This window comes from Pongo pygmaeus, chromosome 10, assembly GCF_028885625.2.
Source record: "Pongo pygmaeus isolate AG05252 chromosome 10, NHGRI_mPonPyg2-v2.0_pri, whole genome shotgun sequence".
In the NCBI taxonomy this organism is placed as follows: Eukaryota; Metazoa; Chordata; class Mammalia; order Primates; family Hominidae; genus Pongo; species Pongo pygmaeus.
Genome location: NC_072383.2, coordinates 108,915,321 through 108,937,951, shown reverse-complemented (window position 1 = coordinate 108,937,951; position 22,631 = coordinate 108,915,321). Strand labels below are relative to the sequence as shown.

The 22,631-nt window shown below is 43.8% G+C and overlaps 1 protein-coding gene across 3 annotated transcripts in view; it reads right to left on the bottom strand.

The window, feature by feature from the left end:
- ATP2A2 (ATPase sarcoplasmic/endoplasmic reticulum Ca2+ transporting 2) overlaps positions 1 to 22,266 on the bottom strand; it is a 69,509-nt gene extending 47,243 nt beyond the window's left edge. For all 3 annotated transcript variants that reach the window (XM_054443886.2, XM_054443884.2, XM_054443883.2), the window contains exons 1-5: positions 21,889 to 22,266; positions 21,178 to 21,195; positions 21,007 to 21,089; positions 11,603 to 11,707; positions 6,922 to 7,060 (exon numbers count right to left, since the gene is read on the bottom strand). In XM_054443886.2, the coding sequence (XP_054299861.1) occupies positions 6,922 to 7,060; positions 11,603 to 11,707; positions 21,007 to 21,089; positions 21,178 to 21,195; positions 21,889 to 22,006 (463 nt within the window). In that variant the 5' untranslated portion in view covers positions 22,007 to 22,266. The remainder of the gene's footprint in view (positions 1 to 6,921; positions 7,061 to 11,602; positions 11,708 to 21,006; positions 21,090 to 21,177; positions 21,196 to 21,888) is intronic.
- Positions 22,267 to 22,631: the final 365 nt, after the last annotated feature.

The window sequence follows — 22,631 nt, the reverse complement described above, 5'->3', positions numbered from 1 at the left end:
GTGCATTGGCTCACGCCTGTAATCCCAGCACTTTGGAGGCTGAGGCAGGTGGATCGCTTGAGGCCAGAAATTCAAGACTTGCCGGGCCAACATGGCGAAACCCTGCCTCTACTAAAAATACAAAAAAATTAGCCAGGCGGTGGCTCATGCCTGTGATCAATCCTAGCACTTTGGGAGGCCGAGGAGGATGGATCATGAGGTCAGGGGCTTGAGACCATCCTGGCCAACATGGTGAAACCCTGTCTCTACTAAAAAACACAAAAATTAGCTGGGCGTGGTGGTACGTGCCTGTAATCCCAGCTACTTGTGAGGCTGAGCCAGGAGAATCGCTTGAACCAGGGAGTCGGAGGTTGCAGTGAGCCAAGATCATGCCACTGCACTCCAGTCTGGCAACAGAGTGAGACTCGTCTCAAAAAAAAAAAAAAAAAAAAGCAAGCAAACCAAACATAATGGCCCACGCCTGTAATCCCAGCTACTCAGGAGACTGAGGCAGGAATCACTTGAACCCGGGAGGTACACAGGTTGCAGTGAGCCGAGATCACACCACTGCACTCCAGCCTGGGTGACAGAACAAGACTCTGTCTCTATAATAATAATAATTGTATTGAACACACACATACACTTCAACTGTTTGTTCTGCACAGCAACTATGTTTACATTAGCTGAGCCTATCATATACTTCTGATTTCAAATTTCATTCATAGAGAACCTACGATAACGTTACAACAGCCAATATGACAGTTCTGTCCTTAAGGTGCTCACTGCCTAGTAGTATGACAACAGTATTTAATAAAATGCCCACATATATTCTAAACCTAGATGTCTGTTCTGCATTACTCAGTAAAAAAGGTCACAATTTAAGACAAAAGCAAGCAGCACTTAAGAGCCCAATGTCTCACACAGTTGGGCTTAACTAAAATAATAATAACAGGCCGGGCGCAGTGGCTCACGCCTGTAATCCCAGCACTTTGGGAGACCGAGGTGAGTGGGTCATGAGGCCAGGAGTTTGAGACCAGCCTGGCCAATATGGCAAAAGCCCATCTCTACTACAACTACAAAAATTAGCTGGGTGTGGTGGTGCATGCTGGTGAGCCCAGCTAATTGGGAGGCTGAGGCACAAGAATCACTTGAACAGGCAGGCAGAGGTTGCAGTGAACCGAGATCACGCCACTGCATTCCAGCCTGCACAGCAGAGACTGTGTCTCAAAATAATAATAATAATGATAATAATAGTAATAAAAAGAAAAAAGAAAAACAGAGCCCAATGTCAAAGCAATATATATGCTTTTTAGCAATTACCATACTGTGGGGGAAGAGCTGGGGCAAAAAAAGTGGTAAATAACTACCAGAATCAGCACTATCCATGAAGGATTCAGAAACAGGTGAAAGGAAAATGGATTTAAATTTGTACTCTGCTTGATCATAGTAGTAAATTCACCTAAGGGATTTAAACTCAGGTTTTTTTTGAATATTAAATTCATTGTCTTTTGAATATTCAAATAAAGGGAATGGTTGCCAGGGACCAGGGAAGAAGGTAACTGGAAGTTAGTGTTTAAGGGGTACATTTCAGTTAGGGAAGATAAAGTTCTGCATGGTGACAGTCCCAAAACAATGTGAATGTACTTAATGCCACAGAACTGCACGCTTAAAAATGGTTAAAATGGATAAATTTATAATATGTATACTTTACCACAATATAAATAAGGAAAAGCCCATTAGACTGAAAATCTTAAGTCACATACACTGTAGATCAAACATTATTTGTCCTTTCTAAACTATCAAATGCAACAAAACTATACTAACAATATAGAGAATGAAATTTCAGTGTGAGAAAGCGAGATAGGTCAGGGTAATAACCAAAGCTTCACCACTATGAGATCTGTGCATTGAGCAAATTAATAAACTCTATAAAATTTGCCTAACCTTCCAAAAAAAAGGTGACTTTGGTGGTACTGAAAACTGAAAAAAAGGCCTGGATGTCTGCAGCATGAAGGAGCAGCATAAGATGAAATCATAGAAGAAAGCAGGAGGTACATACACACAATGAAAGTTTATCAGGTCAGAGAATTTTGTATTTTAAGTGCAATGGGGAAGTCCCTTAAGGGTTTTTTTTAGCAGATGAATAAATAACACAACCTTTAAGAAACCACTCTGGCCCTTGTGTGGAGAATGGACTGGAGGAAGACAACAAAGGAAGCCAGAGCCTAGTTAGGAGATGATGACAGCTGCGGTGTGAGATGATGGCTAAACTAGTGTGCTGACCGAGGAAACGGAGTTCACGAACTTGGGTGTGTTCTGGAGACAGAATCAGTGGCCTTACGGACAAATCAGAGGATAAGGGAGGGGGGAAAAAATCAAGATGACTTCCAAGTTTCTCACAGTTAACTAGGTTAGAGTGTCTTACAAAAGACAGGAAGGACTGGCAAGAACCAGGATTCAGAGATTCAGAGAAACCAAAATCACCAACTGAAGAGAAGTTGGCTTTTGTCTGTTTCTTCAAAAAGGATGGAGCTTTGAGGTATCACGGTTGTGGTTTCCTCTGAAGCTGTCTACTAATGCAAACTAAGGATAAAGGCTTTGGGAGTAATTTCTCTAAGTCTTCAAGTAGACTCAACACACTAAAACAGCCCAACAAGGCAGAGCACAGTGGCTCACACCTGTAAATCCCAGAACTTTGGGAGGCCAAGGCAGGAGGATCACTTGAGGCCAGGAGTTTGAGACCAGCCTAGGCAACATAGCTAGACTGTGTCTCTATTTTTTTTAAAAAATTAAAGAAGAAGAAGCTGGAGAAACGGTAAGCATAAAATCAAACAGAATCTCATACACATATTTAGGTGATGTCATCTACAACCTCACCCACCACACATATTTGTGGAAAAACAATCTCCTTTCCAATGTTTCCTTCTATAGGTAGTAGAGTACCATCATCACACCCAGTCACGTAAACTAGAAATCTTGCCAGTATCTTTGATTTACACACTCTCCTATCTATTCAATTATCAAAATCTGTTGCTTTGAGCCAGGTACAGTGGCTCACGCCTGTAATTACAACACTTTGGAAGGCCAAGGCAGGAGGAGGAGGATCGCTTGAGCCCAGAAGTTCAAGACCAGCCTGGGCAACAAAGCAAGACCCCATCTTTACTTAAAAAAAAAAAAAAAAAAAAAAAAAAAAAAGGCCGGGCGTGGTGGCTCACACCTGTAAGTAATCCCAGCACTTTGGGAGGCTGAGGTGGGAGGATCACGAGGTCAGGAGATCGAGACCATCCTGGCTAACACAGTGAAACCCCGTCTCTACTAAAAATACAAAAAATTAGCTGGGAGTGTTGGTGGGCACCTGCAGCCCCAGCTACTGGGGAGGCTGAGGCAGGAGGACCCCCTTGAAGCCAAGGAGTTCGAGGTCGCAGTGATCACACTACTCCACTCTAGCCTGCACAAGAGAGCAAGCACCTGTCTCCAAGTTAAAAAAAGAAAAAAAAAGGAAAAGAGGGAGGACAGAGGGAGGGGTGGGGAGAGGAGGGGAGGGAGGGGGGCAGGAAGGAAGGAAGGAAGGAAGAAGGATGGACGGACAAAGAAGAAAGGACGGACGGAAGGACGGACAGATGGACGGACGGAAGGAGCTGCTTTAGGCCGGGTGTGGTGGCTCACTCCTGTAATCCCAGCACTTTGGGAGGCTGAGGCGGGCGGACCACCTGAGGTCGGGAGTTCGAGACCAGCCTGACCACCATGGAGAAACCCCGTATCTACTAAAAATACAAAATTAGCTGGGCATGGTGGCGCATGCCTGTAATCCCAGCTACTTGGGAGGCTGAGGCAGGACTGCCTGAGCCCAGGAGTTTGAGAGACCAGCCTGAGCAACATGTCAAGACCCATCTCTACAAAAAAATACAAAACTAAGCCAGGTGCGTGGTGGCTCGTGCCTGTGATTCCAGTTATTCAGGAGACTGAGGTGGGAGAATCACTTGAGCCCAGGAGGTCAACGCTGCAGCGAGCCGTGATGGTGCCATCGCACTCCAGCCTGGGCAACAAGAGCGAAACTCCATCTCAAAACAAAACAAAACAAATCTGCTGTTTTGTAACAAAGTCAGAGGCTCACTTTTTGAACTACTCATGATCAGAATTCTGTACCCAATGGAGATTCAGAGTTAATATTCTAGGCTGAGACCTGCCAAAAACTTCTTTAAAGAGTGCCCCCAGATGATTCTGATGTGCACTCCTGCTTAAGAGCCACTATTCATGAACTCAAAAATCTTTCCTTCATTATTCTTAATGTTACTGTCCTCATTATCTCTTGCCTAGACTACTAAAATAGCCTCCCTGTATCTTCAGCCTTCCCCATTCTGACCTATTTTCTTCATCACCATCAGAATTCCCTAATTCAAATATTTTTTGCTATTAAAAAAAATGTGGGCCAGGCGCAGTGGGCTCACGCCTGTAATCCCAGCATTTTGGGTGGCTGAGGCAGGACTGCCTGAGCCCAGGAGTTTTAGAGACCAGCCTGGGCAACAGGGCAAGACCCGTCTCTTGGTTGCTCATGCCTGTGATCCCAGTTATTCAGAAGGCTGAGGTGGGAGAATCACTTGAGCCCAGGAGGTCAACGCTGCAGTGAGCCGTGATGGTGCCACTGCACTCCAGCCTGGGTGACAGATCGAGACCCTGTCTTCCCCTCATCAAAAAAAGTGACAACTGGTAAATTCTGAATAAGATCTTACATACTACTGTATCAATTTCCTAATTCTGATAATCATACTGAGGTTATATAAGAGAACATCCTTGATACTATAAAACAAATGTTATTTAGGAGTTAAAGGGGCATCATGTCTGCAACATACCCTTCAACAGTTCATACAAAAATGTGTGTATATAGAGTGAAAGAATAATACATCTGTGATAGTATGATAACATTTGTGTCAAAACAGAAAATTTGTTTTTTTGAGATGGAGTCTGGGGCTTTGTCGCCCAGGCTGGAGTGAAATGGTATGACCTCGGCTCACTGCAACCTCTGCCTCCTGGGTTTAAGCAATTCTCCTGCCTCAGCCTCCCGAGTAGCTCGGACTACAGGTGGGAGCCACCGTGCCCAGCTGATTTCTGTATTTTCAGTAGAGACGGGGTTTCACCATTTTGACGAGGATGGTTTCGATCTCTTGACCTCGTGATCCGCCCACCTCAGCCTCCCAAAGTGCTGGGATTACAGGCATGAGCCACCGCGCCTGGCCAAAACAGGAAGTTTTAAAAAATCCAATAGCCAAGACACTTCATTCTGAGTTGTACTTTTCTTAACGCTATACTTAAGGAAGCTGTTAAATCATTTACACACACCATTTACACACAAACACTACACAGTCCCAAATAATCGACTTACTGGCATATATGTAACACTATCCTTTTTTTCTGGAAGAACAACAAAAATTTCTGGATGAGAGAATATGACAAGGCAATTTCCTTTCAGAGGCCAAAGTTGTAGAGCATGGGTTAAGGAATGCAGCTTTTTGAATTCATTAAAATGAGTAAGACAATAAAGACAAAGCACACCCTTCCCAAGTCAACATAAAAGCATATTACTACGAGATAATTCACAAATAGCAACAAAGTAAATAGTATACTTAACTCAAAAGGGTATGAAAAGCCAGATAATCTGAGTAATAGTATGTAATGACTCTCTAAGTGAAATAGCCAAAACAAACAACCCACCTAGCCTATCCTGGTTGGTCCCAGGGGTGTTGTGATTTTGGACTGTCAGAAATATGGCTGCTGGGCACATCTGTAATCCCAGCACTTTGGGATGCTAAGGCAGGATCACTTGAGCTCACGAGTTTGAGACCAGCCTAAGCAACATGGCAAAACCCCCTCTCTATAAAAAATATAAAAATTAGGCGAGTATAGTGGCATGCACCTGTGGTACCAGCTATTTGGGGGGCAAAGTGGGAGGATCGCTTGAGCTTGGGAGGTGGAGGTTGCAGTGAGCTGAGATCATGCCACTGCACTCCAGCCTGGGTAACAGAGTGAGACTCCCATCTTAAAAAAAAAAAAAAAAAAAAAAAAAACCAACAACAACAACAAAAAACAGCACTAATCTACAGCAGTGAGGATACTGACCCTTGGAGGTCTGTGGAGAGCTCTGGACTCACAGTGGATTCATGGACTCTTTGAAGCTGATCTCTGGAATTCAGGCAGAGACTCCTGGCTCAGTGTAACACATAAGTATTTTTAAGCATACTTTTTTTTTTTTTGAGATGGAGTCTCACTCTGTCATCAAGATGGAGTGCAGTGGTGCGATCTCGGCTCACCACAACCTCCGCCTCCCAGGTTCAAGCGATTCTTCCTGCTGCAGCCTCACAAGTGGCTGGGACTACAGGCACATGCCATCATGCCCAGCTAATTTTTGCATTTTTAGTAGAGACGAGGTTTCATGTTGGCCAGGGTGGTCTCAATCTCTTGACCTCGTGATCTGCCTGCCTCGGCATCCCAAAGTGCTGGGATTACAGGCGTGAGCTACCAAGCCCCGCCAAGCACAGCTTTCGGAGTCAAGAAATTACCCTTGACCATGAACTTTTGTGCCAAGAAACAAAATAGGAAAAACTGTGTCGTCATTAGCCAGTATTCTAACAAATTGCTCATTATAACTAATTGTCAAATCAACATTAGGTTTTACCTCTCTAGCACTCGTGTTCTACAAATGTATTTAAACAAGTAGAATTCAAAATACCTTGTTTAAAAACAAAAACCAAAAGCCTTATCAATGACAGGAAGGGAGGTGCTAAAACATTTCAAAATAATTTTAAAGAATGTAGGATTTGTATGAATGGCACTAAAATGTGTTGATACATGAAAACAATTATTTTAAATATAATTATGAGCCTTGAGAAAAGGACTACATTCAGAAATACAATCTAGAATAAAAGAAAAATGACAAACTCAACTCACCAGCAATTTCTACAATATCACCAGGAACTATGTCTTTAGCTTTAATCCGCTGTACACTCTTTCTGTCCTGTCGATACACTTTGCCCATTTCAGGCTCATATTCCTTAAGGGCTTCGATGGCATTTTCAGCATTTCTTTCCTGTATAAAAGAAAACAGAAGAGTAGTAAAGACCTGCCTGACACTGCAATTATTTCTAATCCAAGGAATAAAATGTTAGAGGTCTAATCTTTAAAAAAAAGGAAGCCCACTAGTAACATTTGTACTAAACAATTCACATCTAAGGCAACAGACACAAGGACATTTATTATTTTGTATTAAAAACGAAACGTAAGTACCCTCAATTAAGGTAAGGGGATAAAACAATGAGGAAAAGCAATTACAGACTCTGCTGTCCCTAAGACTGTAAAACACAGCTTTCACCTTTAGCCAAATCCCCCTGCCATTTAAAATCAATTCTGTCTCGTGAGAGGCAGTACAGCTTAATAGTCTGGGCTTGGGAGGCTGAGGCAGAAGAATCGCTTGAACCCGAGAGGCGGAGGCTGCAGTGAGACGAGATCCTGCCACTGCACTCCAGCCTGGGCAAGAGAGAGAGACTCCATCAAAAAAAAAAAAAAAAAACCAACCCAACCCAACCCAACTCTGGGCTAAGCTGCCCAGGTTCAATACAGGCTCTTAACAGCTATGTCACTGTAGAGAGGTTACACAACACACAAGTTTACTGTCTATAAAATGACAACACTAACAGTTCCTACCTCAAGGTTTGTGAGGATAAGAAGTCATATGTAACATGCTTAGATTGTGTTTGGGCACACAGTAAATGTTATGAGTGATGAATATCTCTCACAAATTCTAAGAACTATCCCTCCAGTTGTAAAGACCAATGAATGGCTGGACTCTCATCATAGCACTGCCAGTCCCAAGCTATATATTTCTCATGACATCATATATGAACTATCAACCGTTAGTAGTCACAGTAATTTTCTTCCCGATTTCAGAATGGAAGTTGTAGACTCAAACCAGCCTAAAGAGAATCAAATGACACAAAGATGAAAGCTGGTAACACCTGTACCTCAGTTTTGATGTATATACCCCAGGAAAAGTATTAAAAAATCTTAATTGGGAAATTCATGATAAAGTTAATTTCAATCTCATATCAGACATTCTTACCCTTCAAGATCATGTTGGGTGGAATTTAACTGGACTGCTCAAGGTTAAACAAATATCCCATGAGCACTGTATTTTGCATACGCTTAAATTATCAGCTGAGCACAGTAGCTCATGCCTGTAATCCCAGCACTTTTGGGAGGCTGAGGTAAGAGGATCGCTTGAGCCCAAGAGTTCCAGACCAGCCTGGGCTGAACATAATGAGACAGTGTCTCTACGAAAAATGCAAAAATTATCCTGACGTGGTGCCATGCACCTGTAGTCTCAGCTGCTCAGGAGGCTGAGGTGGGAGGATCACTAAGCCTGCGAGGCAGAGATTGGAGTGAGCTGTGATTATGACACTGCACTCCAGCCTGGGCAAGAGTGAAGCTGTCTTGGGGGAAAAAAAAAGATAAATTATCTCTGACCCTGAGGACAAAGATGACAATTACAATCAATGAAAAGGCTGGGCATGGTGGCTCACGCCTGTAATCCCGGCACTTTGGGAAGCTGAGGTGGGCGGATTGCCTGAGGTTGGGAGTGCGAGACCAGCCTGGCCAACGTGGTGAAACTCTGTCTCTACTAAAAATACAAAAAATTAAACAGGCGTGGTGGTGCGCGCCTGTAATCCCAGCTACTTGGGAGACTGAGGTGGGAGAATCTCGAGTCCGGGAGGCGGAGGCTGCAGTGAGCCGAGATCGTGCCACTGCACTCCAGCCTGGATGACACAGCGAGACTCCGTCTTAAAAAAAAGAAAGCCCTCCTTGATGACACTGGTCAGAAATAAAAGAGTATGCCCCCCATACTACCTTACACTGTCATAATTTTCTTTACTTTCAGAAGGCCACAACCCTCTATTGCTGCTCATACCATTCAGTATACTAAAGACTTAAGAATGTTCTTTTTTAAAAAACTCAAATCTTTTTTTTCTGAGACGAAGTCTAGCTCTGTCGCCCAGGCTGGAGTGCAGTGGCATGATCTCGGCTCGCTGCAAACTCCGCCCCCTAGGTTCAAGCCCTGCCTCAGCCTCCCAAGTAGCTGGGGGCGCATGCTACCATACCCAGCTAACTTTCTGTATTTTTAGTAGAGACGGGGACTCGCCATGTTGGCCAGGCTGGTCTTGACCTCCTGACCTTAACTGATTCACCTGCCTCAGCTTCCCAAACTGCTGATACTACAGGCATGTAATATAATTTTTTTGAGAAAAACATAAGAAGGCGGCCAGGTGCGGTGGCTCACACCTGTAATCCCAGCACTTTGGGAGGCCGAGGCAGGCGGATCACAAGGTCAGGAGATCGAGATCATCCTGGCTAACATGGTGAAACCCCGTCTATACTAAAAATAAAAAAAAGGCGGACGTGGTGGCTCACGCCTGTAATCCCAGCACTCTGGGAGGCCGAGGCAGGCAGATCACGAGGTCAGGAGATCGAGACCATCCTGGCTAACACAGTGAAACCCCATCTCTATTAAAAATACAAAAAATTAGCTGGGCATGGTGGTGGGCACCTGTAATCCCAGCTATTCTGGAGGCTGAGACAGGAGAATGGCGTGAGCCCGGGAGGCGGAGCTTGCAGTGAGCCAAGATCGTGCCACTGCACTCCAGCCTGGGTGACAGAGTGAGACTCTGTCTCAAAAAAAAAAAAAAAAAAAAAAAACAAAAAAACCGTCAGGCATGGTGGCAGGCACCTATAACCTATAATCCCAGCTACTCGGGAAGCTGAGGCAGGAGAATTGCTCAAACCCACGAGACGGAGGTTGCAGTGAGCTGAAATTGCACCACTGCACTCCAGCCTGGGCAACAGAGCAAGACTCCATCTTAAAAAAAATATATATATATATATATATATGGCACAATTACGAATTTCTAAGTAGGCCATCTTTCTATGAACCTACCACATAAAGATCATTAACATTTATTGGTAAAGATTAGAAGTTTACAATTTTAACAGGACTATGTATGTTTATAAGATGTGTCGGGCGTGGTGGCTCACGCATGTAATCCTAGCACTTTGGGAGGCCAAGGCGGGGGGAATCATCTGAGGTCAGGAGTTTGAGACCAGCCTGACCAATAAAATGAAACCCCATCTCTATTAAAAATACAAAAGTTAGCTGGGCATGGTGGCACGTGCCTGTAATCCCAGCTACCCGGGAGAGTGAGACAGGAGAATCGCTTGATCCCGGGAGGTGGAGGTTGCAGTGAGCCAAGACTGCACCATTGCACTCCAGCCTGGGCAACAAGAGTGAAAGTCGGTCAAAAAAAAAAAAAAAAAAAAAAAAGGCCAGGCGTGGTGTCTCACGCCTGTAATCCCAGCACTTTGGGAGGCCGAGGGGGGTGGATCACGAGGTCAGGGGTTCGAGACCAGCCTGACCAACATGGTGAAACCCCGTCTCTACTAAAAATACAAAAATTAGCTGGGTGTGGTGTCAGGTGCCTGTAATCCCAGCTACTCAAGGAGGCTGAGGCAGAATTGCTTGAACCTGGGAGGTGGAGGCTGCAGTGAGCCGAGATCGTGCCACTGCACTCCTGCCTGGGCGACAGAGAATTGGTCTCAAAACAAAAACAAAAACAAAAGGTCTACTTCAGTCCTCAAAGGGGTGATTATATCCATCAAATACCTAAAAGATGAACACTTAACATGAATTTTAAGTCTCAGAGTCTGTAGTAAACACTGAAGGGGAAACAATTTCTATAGCTAAACCTACCAAAAAACCCAAGGAGAATAAACATGACGTGTAGCTTTTAAAGTTTGTCACAGGAAGCAACTAGGAGACATAAAGATAGATAATGGTTCTCACATTCTCATTTCCTTAAGCAGCTTCTCTCACCCATTTTAATTCCTTGCTACCGTAAAGAATGAACAATGTTTTTTCTGAGACACAGTGTTGCTCTGTCGCCCAGACTGGAGTGCAGTGTTACGATCATGGCTCACTGCAGTCTTGACCTCCTGGGTTCAAGCAACCCTCCCACCTCAGCCTCCTGAGTAGCTGAGACTACAGGATGGTGCCACCACACTTGGCGAAGAATGGGCAATCTTAACTGCAAAGTTTATATGCATTAAGGTCAAAAATTTGCAATTAATTAAATTAATAGGCCGGGCATGGTGGCTCACGTCTGTAATCCCAACACTTTGGGAGGCTGAGGAGGGCGGCTCACTCGAGGTCAGGAGCTCAAGACCAGCCTGGCCAACATGGTGAAACCCTGTCTCTACCAAAAAATACAAAAATGAGCTGGGCGTGGTGGTGCACGCCTGTAGTCCCAGCTACTTGGGAGGCTGAGGCACGAGAACCACCTGAACCTGGGAGGAAGAGGTTGCAGTGAGCCGAGACAACACCATTGCACTCCAACCTGGGCAACAGAGTGAGACTGTGTCAGAAAACATTAATTAATTAATGGAATAAAGGGAAAATACATGTGAACTTCCCGCAGACATATTTTTACTCAACACATCAGGAAAAACCAGATAACAGAAAGATTAATATAGCCCTAATCACTTACATAACTTACTGAAATTTTGCAGTACAGGAATTTTTGCTTACCTGCCACACACCCACAATTGCATTGGCTACTAATATGAGTAAAATTACAAAAGGTTCTACAAAGGCTGTAATTGTTTCTTCACCTTCTTCAAACCAAGCCAAAACCTAGAAGAGAAATGGCACGTTAGAATGTGTCTTTTTAGGCTTAATGTCACTTTTTAAAAAAGTGGCTAGCACTGGCCGAGCATGGTGGCTCAGACCTGTAATCCCAGCACTTTGGGAGGCCAAGGCAGGCGATCACCTGAGGTCAAGAGCTCCAGACCAACCTGCCCAACATGGCGAAACCCCATCTCTACTAAAAATACAAAAAATTAGCCGGACATGGTGGTAGGTGCCTGTAATCCCAGCTACTCAGGAGGCTGAGGCAAGAGAATTACTTGAACCTGGGGAGGCGGAGGTTGCATTGAGCCGTGAGTGTACTGCATGCCATTGCACTCCAGCCTGGGCAGCAAGAGCGAAAACTCAAAAAAAAAAAAAAAAAAAAAAAAAAAGTGGCTAGCACTAAAGGGATTATGATAGACAAAATCTATTTTCTTTCTCTAGAAACAAATGGTAGAAAATGCAATTATATAAACAACTGGCTATGTCTTGTTCATAAGAATTCTTGAAAGTCAAAACTATACTTCAGCTGGGCACAGTGGCTCACACCTGTAATCCCAACACTTTGGGAGGCTGAAGTGGGCAGATCACCCGAGGTCAGGAGTTCCAGACCAGCCTGGCCGACATGGCGAAACCCCATCTCTACTAAAAATACAAAAAAATTACCTGAGCATGGTGGCGTGTGTCAGTAATCCCAGCTACTGGGGAGGCTGAGTCAAGAGAATCACTTGTACCTAGGAGGCGGAGGTGGCAGTGAGCCGAGATCGTGCCACTGCACTCCAGCCTGGGCAACAGAGCAAGACTCGGTCTCAAAACAAGAAAAAAAAAAAGCCGGGTGCGATGGCTCACGCCTGTAATCCCGGCACTTTGGGAGGCCAAGGTGAGGGGATCACCTGAGGTTGGGAGCTCGAGACCAGCCTGACCAACACGAAGAAACCCTATCTCTACTAAAATTACAAAATTAGCAGTGTGTGGTGGTGCATGCCTGTAATCCCAGCTACTCAGGAGGCTGAGGCAGGAGAATTGCTTGAACCCGGGAGGCAGAGGTTGCGGTGAGCCAAGATTGCACCATTGCACTCCAGCCTGGGCAACAAAAGTGAAACTCAAAAAACAAACAAAAAACTGTACTTCATGGCTGGGTGTGCTGGTTCAAGTCTGTAATCCCAGCACTTTGGGAGGCTGAGGCAGGTAGATCGCCTGAGGTCAGGAATTCGAGACCAACCTGGCCAACGAGGTGAAACCACCTCTACTAGAAACACAAAAAATTAGCCAGGTGTGGTGTCGCACACCTGCAGTCCTAGCTAGTTGGGAAACTGAGGCAGGAGAATCGCTTGAACCTGGGAGGCAAAGGTTGCAGTGAGCTGAGATCGCACCACTGCACACCAGCCTGGGTGTTAGAGTAAGACTCAGTCTCAAAAAAACAACTATACTTCTTAAAAATACCTTATCTTTTGATGTAATAATTCCATTTTAGAATCCAAATAAAATCTGAGGAGAGGGAATAAATTCCATTCATTTTATATGTATCTATTTAGAAAAAATAAAACTTCAATTCTTGATTAAAGTAAAAGGTGATCATCTAACAGTCATGTTCATTTGGTTATTATTCATATCAAGTAATATCCATGTGACATAAATCCACAGTATAAACAACTCGATCATTGACTTAAATTTTAGAGCATATATAAACTGTTAATTCTAGGCTGGGAACAGTGGCTCATGCCTATAATCCCGGCACTTTGGGAGGCCAAGGCAGGAGGATCGTTTCATGCCAGGAGCTTGAGACCAGCCTGGGCAACATAGCGAGACCCTCATCTCTATAAAAGAAACAAAAAACCAGTTAATTCCCTGTTTCTTTTTAGTGGTACTACTGAAGGCTGTTTCAGAACCGCAAAGCTGTTGGGAGATCCGAAGTGTATTTTGTAGGTTATCTTCCATATGACATCTATACAGCAACACAGCACTTCAGAGATAACCTAAGTCCAAAAATGTAACTGGTTACAGAACACTGCCCCAAGAAAAAGGGGCAGAGGTTTAAACTTTTAGCTCATACAACTGTAACCTTGTTAAGATTTAAAAACTACAAATTAAGAGTCACATTGTACTTCTCAATCCAACAACTATAAACGTGGTAAAAAGAGAGAACTCACCACAATGAATACTAAGAATAATGAATATGGTAAAGAGTGGTCTATGTGGTTAAAAATTTAAAAACCTCTTTTTGTGGAAACTTACCAATCCATAAACAGTGTTAACCACATCTAATGATTTAATCTTGGAGGTCGAATTTTTTTTAATTAAAAAATTGCTTAAAATGTTTGCATATTTCATAATAAAATCTTCTTTAAAAGATCTACTTAGTAAATCATGAAAACACTCCTCCAAATGATTTATGGCAATAATGAATCCAAATGACTCATTAGAAGAAGGCAAGAATAAGAAATATCTGTTCGAGCAGGACAAAAATAAAAATAAAAACAGGAGGCACCAGGACCACCAAGTCCTGACTGATGCCAATCACCACCAACGTCCAGTGAGCTAAGGCAAACAGAAAACCAGAATGAGTATGATAAATGTTACTGTATATGCTTTTAACAGGGAGTTCTAGTGTTAAGGCCAGGAATAATGCCAGAATGAAAACTTCTCTAGGAAGTTATAAATTTTGATAAGATGCAGGATCACAGCTGCTCTGATACTAGACTTTCAAACATATGCCAAGGAGAGCATATCAGAAACAAGAAACTTTAATTAGCTCTTGGGGGAGAAAAATCGCTCAACTTGAAGAGTAACTATGACCTTTCCAAAAGGTCAGTGAGGCATTAGCAACTGTAAGATAAGCTTCGCACCTTGTTAAAGTGGGTATGAATTTCCCTCTTGGCAGTAAAGCCTGGGGAACAAACTTAAAGCAACATCCCCTGATAGCTAGAGCAAAGGGAAAGACAATGGCAAGCAGTGATGGGACCATCAGAGCAAACCTCTACTTTAAAATACTACAGCCCAAAATGAAGAACAACCATATCAAATCATGTCGGGCAGTCCTTCACAGTTCTGATCTATTGGTAAGAAAACCTCTTACCTTGTGTAAGGAGAAAGAGGATTGACAAAAGAATCCATGAGACTGGGAGGGAGATGGGGTAAGAGAAAGGGGAGGAAAACTGGATGAGTGACATTACTGAAATGCAAGATCCCTTACTGCAGTATTATAGTACTGTAGTAATGTGAGTTCATAATTATGGTTTGCCAGAAGTTATATTATACAAAGTATATTTATACAAGGAACTGGGAAAATGTTTCTAAAAATTTTGACAACAGGTTGAATATAAAGAATTATCTGTTTCAAGCCAGGAGCAGTGGCTCACACCTGTAATCACAGCACTTTGGGAGGCTGAGGTAGGCAGATCACCTGAGGTCAGGAGTTCAAGACCAGCCTGACCAACATGGTGAAACCCCACCTCTACTAAAATACAAAAAATTAGCCGAGTGTGGTGGCGGACGCCTGTAATCCCAGCTACTGGGGAAGCTGAGACAGGAGATCACCTGAACCCTGAAGGCAGAGGTTACAGCGAGCCAAGATCGCGCCATTGCACTCCAGCCTGGCTGACAAGAGCAAAACTCCATCTCAAGGAAAAAAAAAAAAAAAAGAATTATCTGTTTCAGCTGGGTGAGGTGGCGCATGCCTATGATCCTAACGCTTTGGGAAAATCTCTTGAGGCCAGGAATTGGACACTAGCTTGAGTAACATAGTGAGACCCTATCTGTATAAAAAAAATTTTTTTTTTAATTAGTTGGGCATGGCAGGGCATACCTGTAGTCCTGACTACTCGGGAAGATTGCTTGAAACCAGGAGTTTGAGGTTATAATGAGCTATGATCGTGCCACTACTATATTCCAACCTAGGTGACAGAGTGAGACTTTGTCTCAAAAAAAAAAAAAAAAAAAAAAGGGCAAAGCTGATGGCTCACACCTATAGTCCCAGCTACTTGGGAGGCTCAAGAATCAGGCTTCAGCCCAGGTGTCTGAGGCTGCAGTGAGCTATAATCGCACCACTGCATTCACCCGCTGGGCGACAGGAGACCCTATCCTCCAGGAAAATTGAAAATTTTAAACAGTGTGTAAAAAGGATTATCTGGGCTGGGTGAGGTGGCTCATGTCTGTAATCCCAGCACTTTGGGAAGCCGAGGCAGGCAGATCACCAAAGGCCAGGAGCTGGAGACCAGCCTGGTCAACATGGAGAAACCCCATCTCTACTAAAAATACAAAAAATTAGCCGGGCGTGGTGGCGCATGCCTGTAATCCCAGCTACTCGGGAGGCTGAGGCAGGAGAATCACTTGAAGCTGCGAGGTGGAGGTTGCAGTGAGCCAAGATCGTGCCACTGCACTCCAATCTGGGCGACAGAGCGGGACTCCGTCTCAAAAAAAAAGACAGCAAAAAGGTAACAAGCTTCATGAACAGCAGCAAAGAAAAGTAAAAGAGAAGACCACTGCCCCATAGTTTGGGACATAAACAGTGTTTCTTCTTCCCTTTGCTTTGCGCTAAATACAATAATACCTGTCTTCTGGGACTTACATTATCAAACAAGTTCAATGCTTCAAATGTGCCAGTATTATTCAAAGTAACCACTTGCTAATGAACACTCAACTACATTAAACTGTTTAAAATAGAGTAGGGATAGAGCATCTCCCAATTATTATCCACAAGATTAATCTCTGTACAGCACTGAAATACTGTACAACACTCTGTACTGCATTATACTTCTGGTAAGTATAATAAAGCAAAAAAAAAATTTTTTTTTTCTGAGATGGAGTCTCACTTTGTCACTCAGGCTGGAGTGCAGTGGCGCAATCTCGGCTCACTGCAACATCTGCCTCCCGGGTTCAAGCGATTCTCCTGCCTCAGCCTCCTGAGTAGCTGGGATTACAGGCACCCACCACCATGCCTGGCTAAGTTTTGTATTTTTAGTACAGGTGGGGTTTCACCATGTTGGCCAGGCTGGTCTCGAACTCCTGACCTCAAATGATCCACCCACCTCGGCCTCCCAAAGTGCTGGGATTACAGGCATGAGCCACTCACTGCACCTGGCCAAATAAAGCAAATTTTAATCCAAGGTAAAAAGCACGTTCTGCTGTAAACTGGGAGACAGTCATGATGTTGTGACTCAGATATCTATACACTGTGATAATAGGAAGAGCTCTTAGTATCATAAAAAGAAAACGAAAGAAAAAAAGTGCTTAAAAAGAGCATAAGCACATTTTGCTCCTAGTATTCTCAGAAACTTGCACTGTGCCTTTGGGCCCTCAAACAATTGCTCAATAAATGAAGAAATTTACATCAAGTTTTTTTTTTTAAAAAAAAAGAGGAAATGGAAATTAAACATTTCGAGAATGATACAGAGAATTACCAATAAACGTTACGATAATTTCTGGGTGAGGAAACAATTCTTTCAGTCATTAATAAAATGGAAAAAAAAGCATGAATTAGAACTCGTTCCCTTCTGATCTAGATATAAAGCTATGTAAAAACATTCAATGTTTTCAGGCGTGAGAAAACAATCTTCTTTTTAAAAAGTACTCTACTAAATCCGCCTTTCAAATCATTATTTTAAGAAAAGCTCTGAGTAAACTAGTTAAACCAATCAGTAATTTGCCCTTCTTAACCCATTTTTAAAATCAAAAATTAAAAGATACAGAAGAAAATTAAAATCACTACAAATCCAGTATCAAATACTTTGAGTATTCTCTTCTGAGAAATCACAATAAAAAGATCTCATATATTTTCAGAAAATTCTACTGAAACAAGCTCACCCAAGTATTTGTGACATCAAAAGCACAAACTTAGGCCGGGCTCAGTGGTTCATACCTGTAATTCCAGCACTTTGGAAGGCTGAGGCAGGCGATAACCTGAGGTCAGGAGTTCGAGACCAGCCTGGCCAACAAAGGGAAACCCCGTCTCTACTAAAAATACAAAAATTAGCCAGGCAAAAATTAGCCGGGCGTGGTGGTGGACATCTGTAATCCCAGCTACTCAGGAGGCTGAGGCAGGAGAATCACTTGAACCCAGGAGGTGGAGGTTGCAGTGAGCCGAGATTGCGCCACTGCGCTCCAGCCCGGGCAACAAGAATGAGACTCCTTCTACATTAAAAAAAAAAAAAAAAAAAAAGCACTAACTCTAAAAAATAAGGTGTGCTTTTCAAGGGGGTCTAGTAGGAAGAAAAGAGACACACACATGCAAATGGTCAAATGTAACCTAAAGGTTGAGAAGTGCCACAGTCTAGAAAGTTTTATTAGCATTTTAGGGTCAATCTAAGTAGCTGACACGGGAAACGAGGGTGGAAGGTAGAGAAACCTATGCAAATTATTACCATATTAATTACGACTTTATGATTTAGACAGACGGGAGACCAACATGGCCCCAATGCCCACCTCCTTCAGTTCCTTTCGCAAATGTCACCTTCCTCAAGAACTTTCCTGACCACCCAATTTGAAAACTGTACCCCCTTTCACATACTCTGATATCCAAACCCCCTTGCTTTATTTTTCTCAGCAGTATTATCCTCCAGTTAGGGGTCTCTGTCCATTTTATTCACTACTGTATCCACACTGTCTGTGACAGGTGCTCAATAAATAACAAAGCAGGAAAAGCGAAGAAAGGGCAGGCATTCCAGTTAAGCAACCATACTATGTGTTACATTTAGAGCAAAGTTGGTAATCAACAAGAGAATGAAAAGATAAAGTGAATGATAGAGGGGGGGTCTTGAATGTCAAATTAAGCAATTTCTAATGTTCATATGCACTGGGAGATGAAGCTTATTTCTTTCAATCCAAGTGACCGTTTCAAAAAAACACTTTGGCCAATATTACAGATTAAACTAGATCCCTACAGGTCACAAGCATAGCTTCCTATTGTATGCCACAGCAAAATATTAACTATAGTTAACAGTTTGCTACTTAGTTTGATATTTGAAATAAATCACTAATATTCTTTTTAATTTGAGCATGACTTGACGACGCATGATGTATATAAGAATCGCCTAGTCACTTCTCCAAAAAAACCTGAATATTCTACCATGTTTTTTCTGTTACATCAATAGGAATAAACTGCCACAAAAAGAGTGTCAGTGCTTTCTTTTAAAAGATAAAGACAGGAGGAATGAAACACTAAAGACAATGCAGCTGCAGTACCCAACCCCACATGAAGAAAATCAACACAACAGGTCTTATATCTGCAATTCCTTGATCAAACAAACCAAAGCAAATTAATTCTATAGAAGTACTCCCTAAACACTTATTCTTTTGCTATTTACCAACTCATAAAATAAAAATGTAACAGTTCATTTCCTGAGCAGTAATTCCAGTTACCAAAAAAGAACTCAAATTTCAACTCCAAAATATAGCTCTATAATGCTCCAAAAAGCCAAGGCCCTACCCTATAAAAAAAATTAAAGCATTTATTTAAAAACCTGCTTGAAATGCTTACAAACTATAAGCCTCTAATTACTTCAAAGTAAAAAATAAACAAAACCCACACACATCATTAATTTAAAATGCTAATATAAAGTCACTCAAACTGGCCACTCAAAAAACAGACCCAATGCAACCCCAATAATAACACCAGTGGCATGGTTTCCCACACTGCTTCAACTTGTAACACACAGAATTCAGTAAAAACATATTTTGCTTCTGGCTTGTATACGTCAGCTGATTAACTTCTAAGAAGTTCCCAATGACCTTATCGGACCCCATTATTTAACTGCCAACGCTAAGACTATTTCAGAATTACGTACCCAGTTAAATACAAATCTTACACTACCTCCAAATGTATCATTTATTTTGCCCCATGACAATGTATTGATAAACTATAGTTAATCAGACACCTCTACTCATTTCCCTTAATTGGTAAAACAGCAGCCATTTTCTGGGGGAAAATTTTTTAATCAATCAAGGAGAAACAGATTATATCAGAGGTACATTGTGATTGACTCAGAATGCTGAATGGTTTGCTATGTAAGTCCCCATTTTAATCAACGAAAACCACAGAAAAGGTTCTTGGGGACTGAATTATTAATTGCTACACAATACTTGGCCAATACGGCATAATAAAGTCTCATAGCAGGACTTATGTAAAAATTATTCAAAAATTTATTTCCTGCTGCCACTATCTACTTAAAAGATGGGTACAAATTTAATCTTTTCCTCATCTGAATTAAATAAATGCCCACTGCTTTGTTTATTTCGTTCTCAAAATAGCCCTCTATGGTATGGTTCTCACAAAGACTGAGGCTGATCCCTGGGACCTGCATACATATATGTACAAAACTGAAACCGTGAAGTTTTATCAATTTTGTTTTAACTAGAAAGAAGTACTGCACTGGGTGAATTTCACTTATCGTGGTTTTTGTAAGAATAACGTAATTCAAGAATAAAAGGCATCTCATGCTATTAGGATTAGGAACATCTGTGTCCTATTCATGATCATTTTTAGGAAAACTGGCAAGCAGTCTACTGCCCCCCCAAAAAAATGCAACAAAAAATTAATACCGAACATTTAAAAAAAAGTTAAAAACCTAGAAATATACTTGCCACCCCAACACCTTTTTTCTGCTGTAGTTCTTTGCGTTTCACTAGTTTCTTAGCAACCATATAGCACTCAAGTGGGTAAGCACACACAGAACAAGAAAAAACACCATGCTGGTTTTTTTCCTTTAAGATCTAGAACCAACTGTACTAAACCTTGATCTTTCAACCTAAGAATCACTTCAGACAGGGGTCCAATTTAGACAAACACACCACCCTAAAGGTCAGTGACCAAATTTGGTCAACAACGGTGCCATCACAGCCGTCATCATTCTTGTCACCGTCAGGAACAACTGTCACCTTGCCATTACCAGGAAGGGAAAGCAACTGGAATATTCCTTTTGTAAGTTCTATTTACAGACTACAAAGAGTCCAACATCATCTTAGTATGATCTTACAACACGATAACAATGGAAGAACCCAAAACATTAAAGGCTTCCCAGTGAAGAACTTTTTGATATTAAAGCTGATAAACCACAAGAATTTCTAAGACCATGCCACACTCTGGGACAACTCCTAACCACACTGTAAATGTCAGGCATCTCTTTTCTGAATACCAATGGCTTCAAGTGTTTTGTTTTGTAATTTTAAAATGCACAGATTGTTTTTAAACATGGAGACACAGCTTATAACTCCAAATATGTTTTCACCCAATGGACATCATTTGTTTTCTGATTTATCTATGGAATACTTTCAGCTTTTTGGGGGAAAGAAAATAAATTTTTTATACTTACAAAAGATATACATGCTGCCAGTAATAAAATCCTAACTAGCAAGTCTTCAAACTGCTCAATCACAAGTTCCAGCAAGGTTTTTCCTGTAAGAAACAAATACATGTAACTGTCATCTTACCATCAGCACACCAACAGAGGAAAAAAAAAACAGCAACAGCATGTTAAGATTACCTTCTTCAGCCGGTAACTCTGTAGAATGTAGAAATTCGCCAAGCAATGTGTCAAGAGGGAGGTTAAAAAAAAAGAGAGACATTTTAGCACTTCGTCTTTCTAAAAACAACTGCTACAATTCTAAGCATCAGTATCTTTAAAACACAGACCTAGCTATGGGAATATCCGATTTTTTTTAGCAGAGGACATACTATAAAGATATCTCAAGGAAGCATGCACTCTTTGTAATCAATGGCCTGAGGTCTAGCCCTAAGCGTGAAATCACTTCGGGCTCCTGAACCTAGGAGTGGTGTCAGCGATGTCACCACTTCTGCCAGATGTGTAACTTTGGGTAGGACAAGAACGGTCAGAGGCTTTCCAACGACCTCGACTCCTCATAAATCGGCAGGGGACGAGAAAACGTCTTGCCGGCCTCAACCCAGCTGCAGAAGCCTCGTCCCTCCCTCCACCGGGGCCGGCTGCTGCTGGAGAGAAGCCTGCGAGCCTCGCGCGCCGAAAAGGTCGAGGGCCCGAGACGCGAGGAGGTCCAGGGAAGGCGAGGCGAGGACCGCAGCCCCTTTCTCCCTCGCGGGGCCGGCGCGCCGGCCCGACCCTCCGCCCGCAGCTGTCGGCGGGCGCGGAGCCTAAGCCCACGAGGTGGAGCCCGGTCAGCCATCTTCCCTGGCTCTCCCGGCCGCGCCGGGCCCCTGCAGCCGAGCGCCCGGCACCTACCGTTGGAGCCCCATCTCTCCTTAAGCTTCTTGACCTGCTCCAGGCTCAGCCCCGTACTCTCGTTGACGCCGAAGTGGCCCAGCACCTCCTCCACCGTCTTTGTGTGCGCGTTCTCCATGGCTTCGGGGGCCCGGCCGGCCTCGCCTCCCGTCCCCGCGGCCTCCTCGCCTCCGCCTCGCACTCGGGCCGCGGGCTCGTGCCACCCCCGGAGCCCAGGCGCAGACGGGTGCTCCCCTCCTCCTCCTCCTGTGGCCGCTTCCGCCTCGCCGGGCGCTGAATCACCCCGCGCCCCCTCCCCCAGACAACCGCCCCTCGCGCGGCCCCGAGCTCCGCAAGGTGGGTGGGGGGGCTCCTGACCCACCCTCCCTCCCCTCGCCAGAAAGGAGGGCCTCCCGCGCCCTCAGCCGCCCGCCGGGAGCGCAGGCCGCGGCCCCCGAGCCCCCTCCCCGCTCTCTTGAGGCGATCAGAGGCCCCGCCCGGGCCGGAGGAGGGGGCGCCCGGCTGACCCCTGAGGGCGGAACGCGGCGAGGGAGGCGAGCCGGCGGGGCGGTGCGCGGCGCGCTCGCCCGGGTCCCTCAGCTCCGCACGCCCGACAGCAGCAGAGGAAACTGCGGCGAAAGAGAAGGAGGTGGCGTCGGGGACGGCTCCGCGGCGGCTGCTCTAATAGCATTTATCGGCCGCTGCCTCCCCTCTCGCCGCCGCCGCGGCATGTGGACGCCGCTCATTGGCCGAGAGCGCCCAGC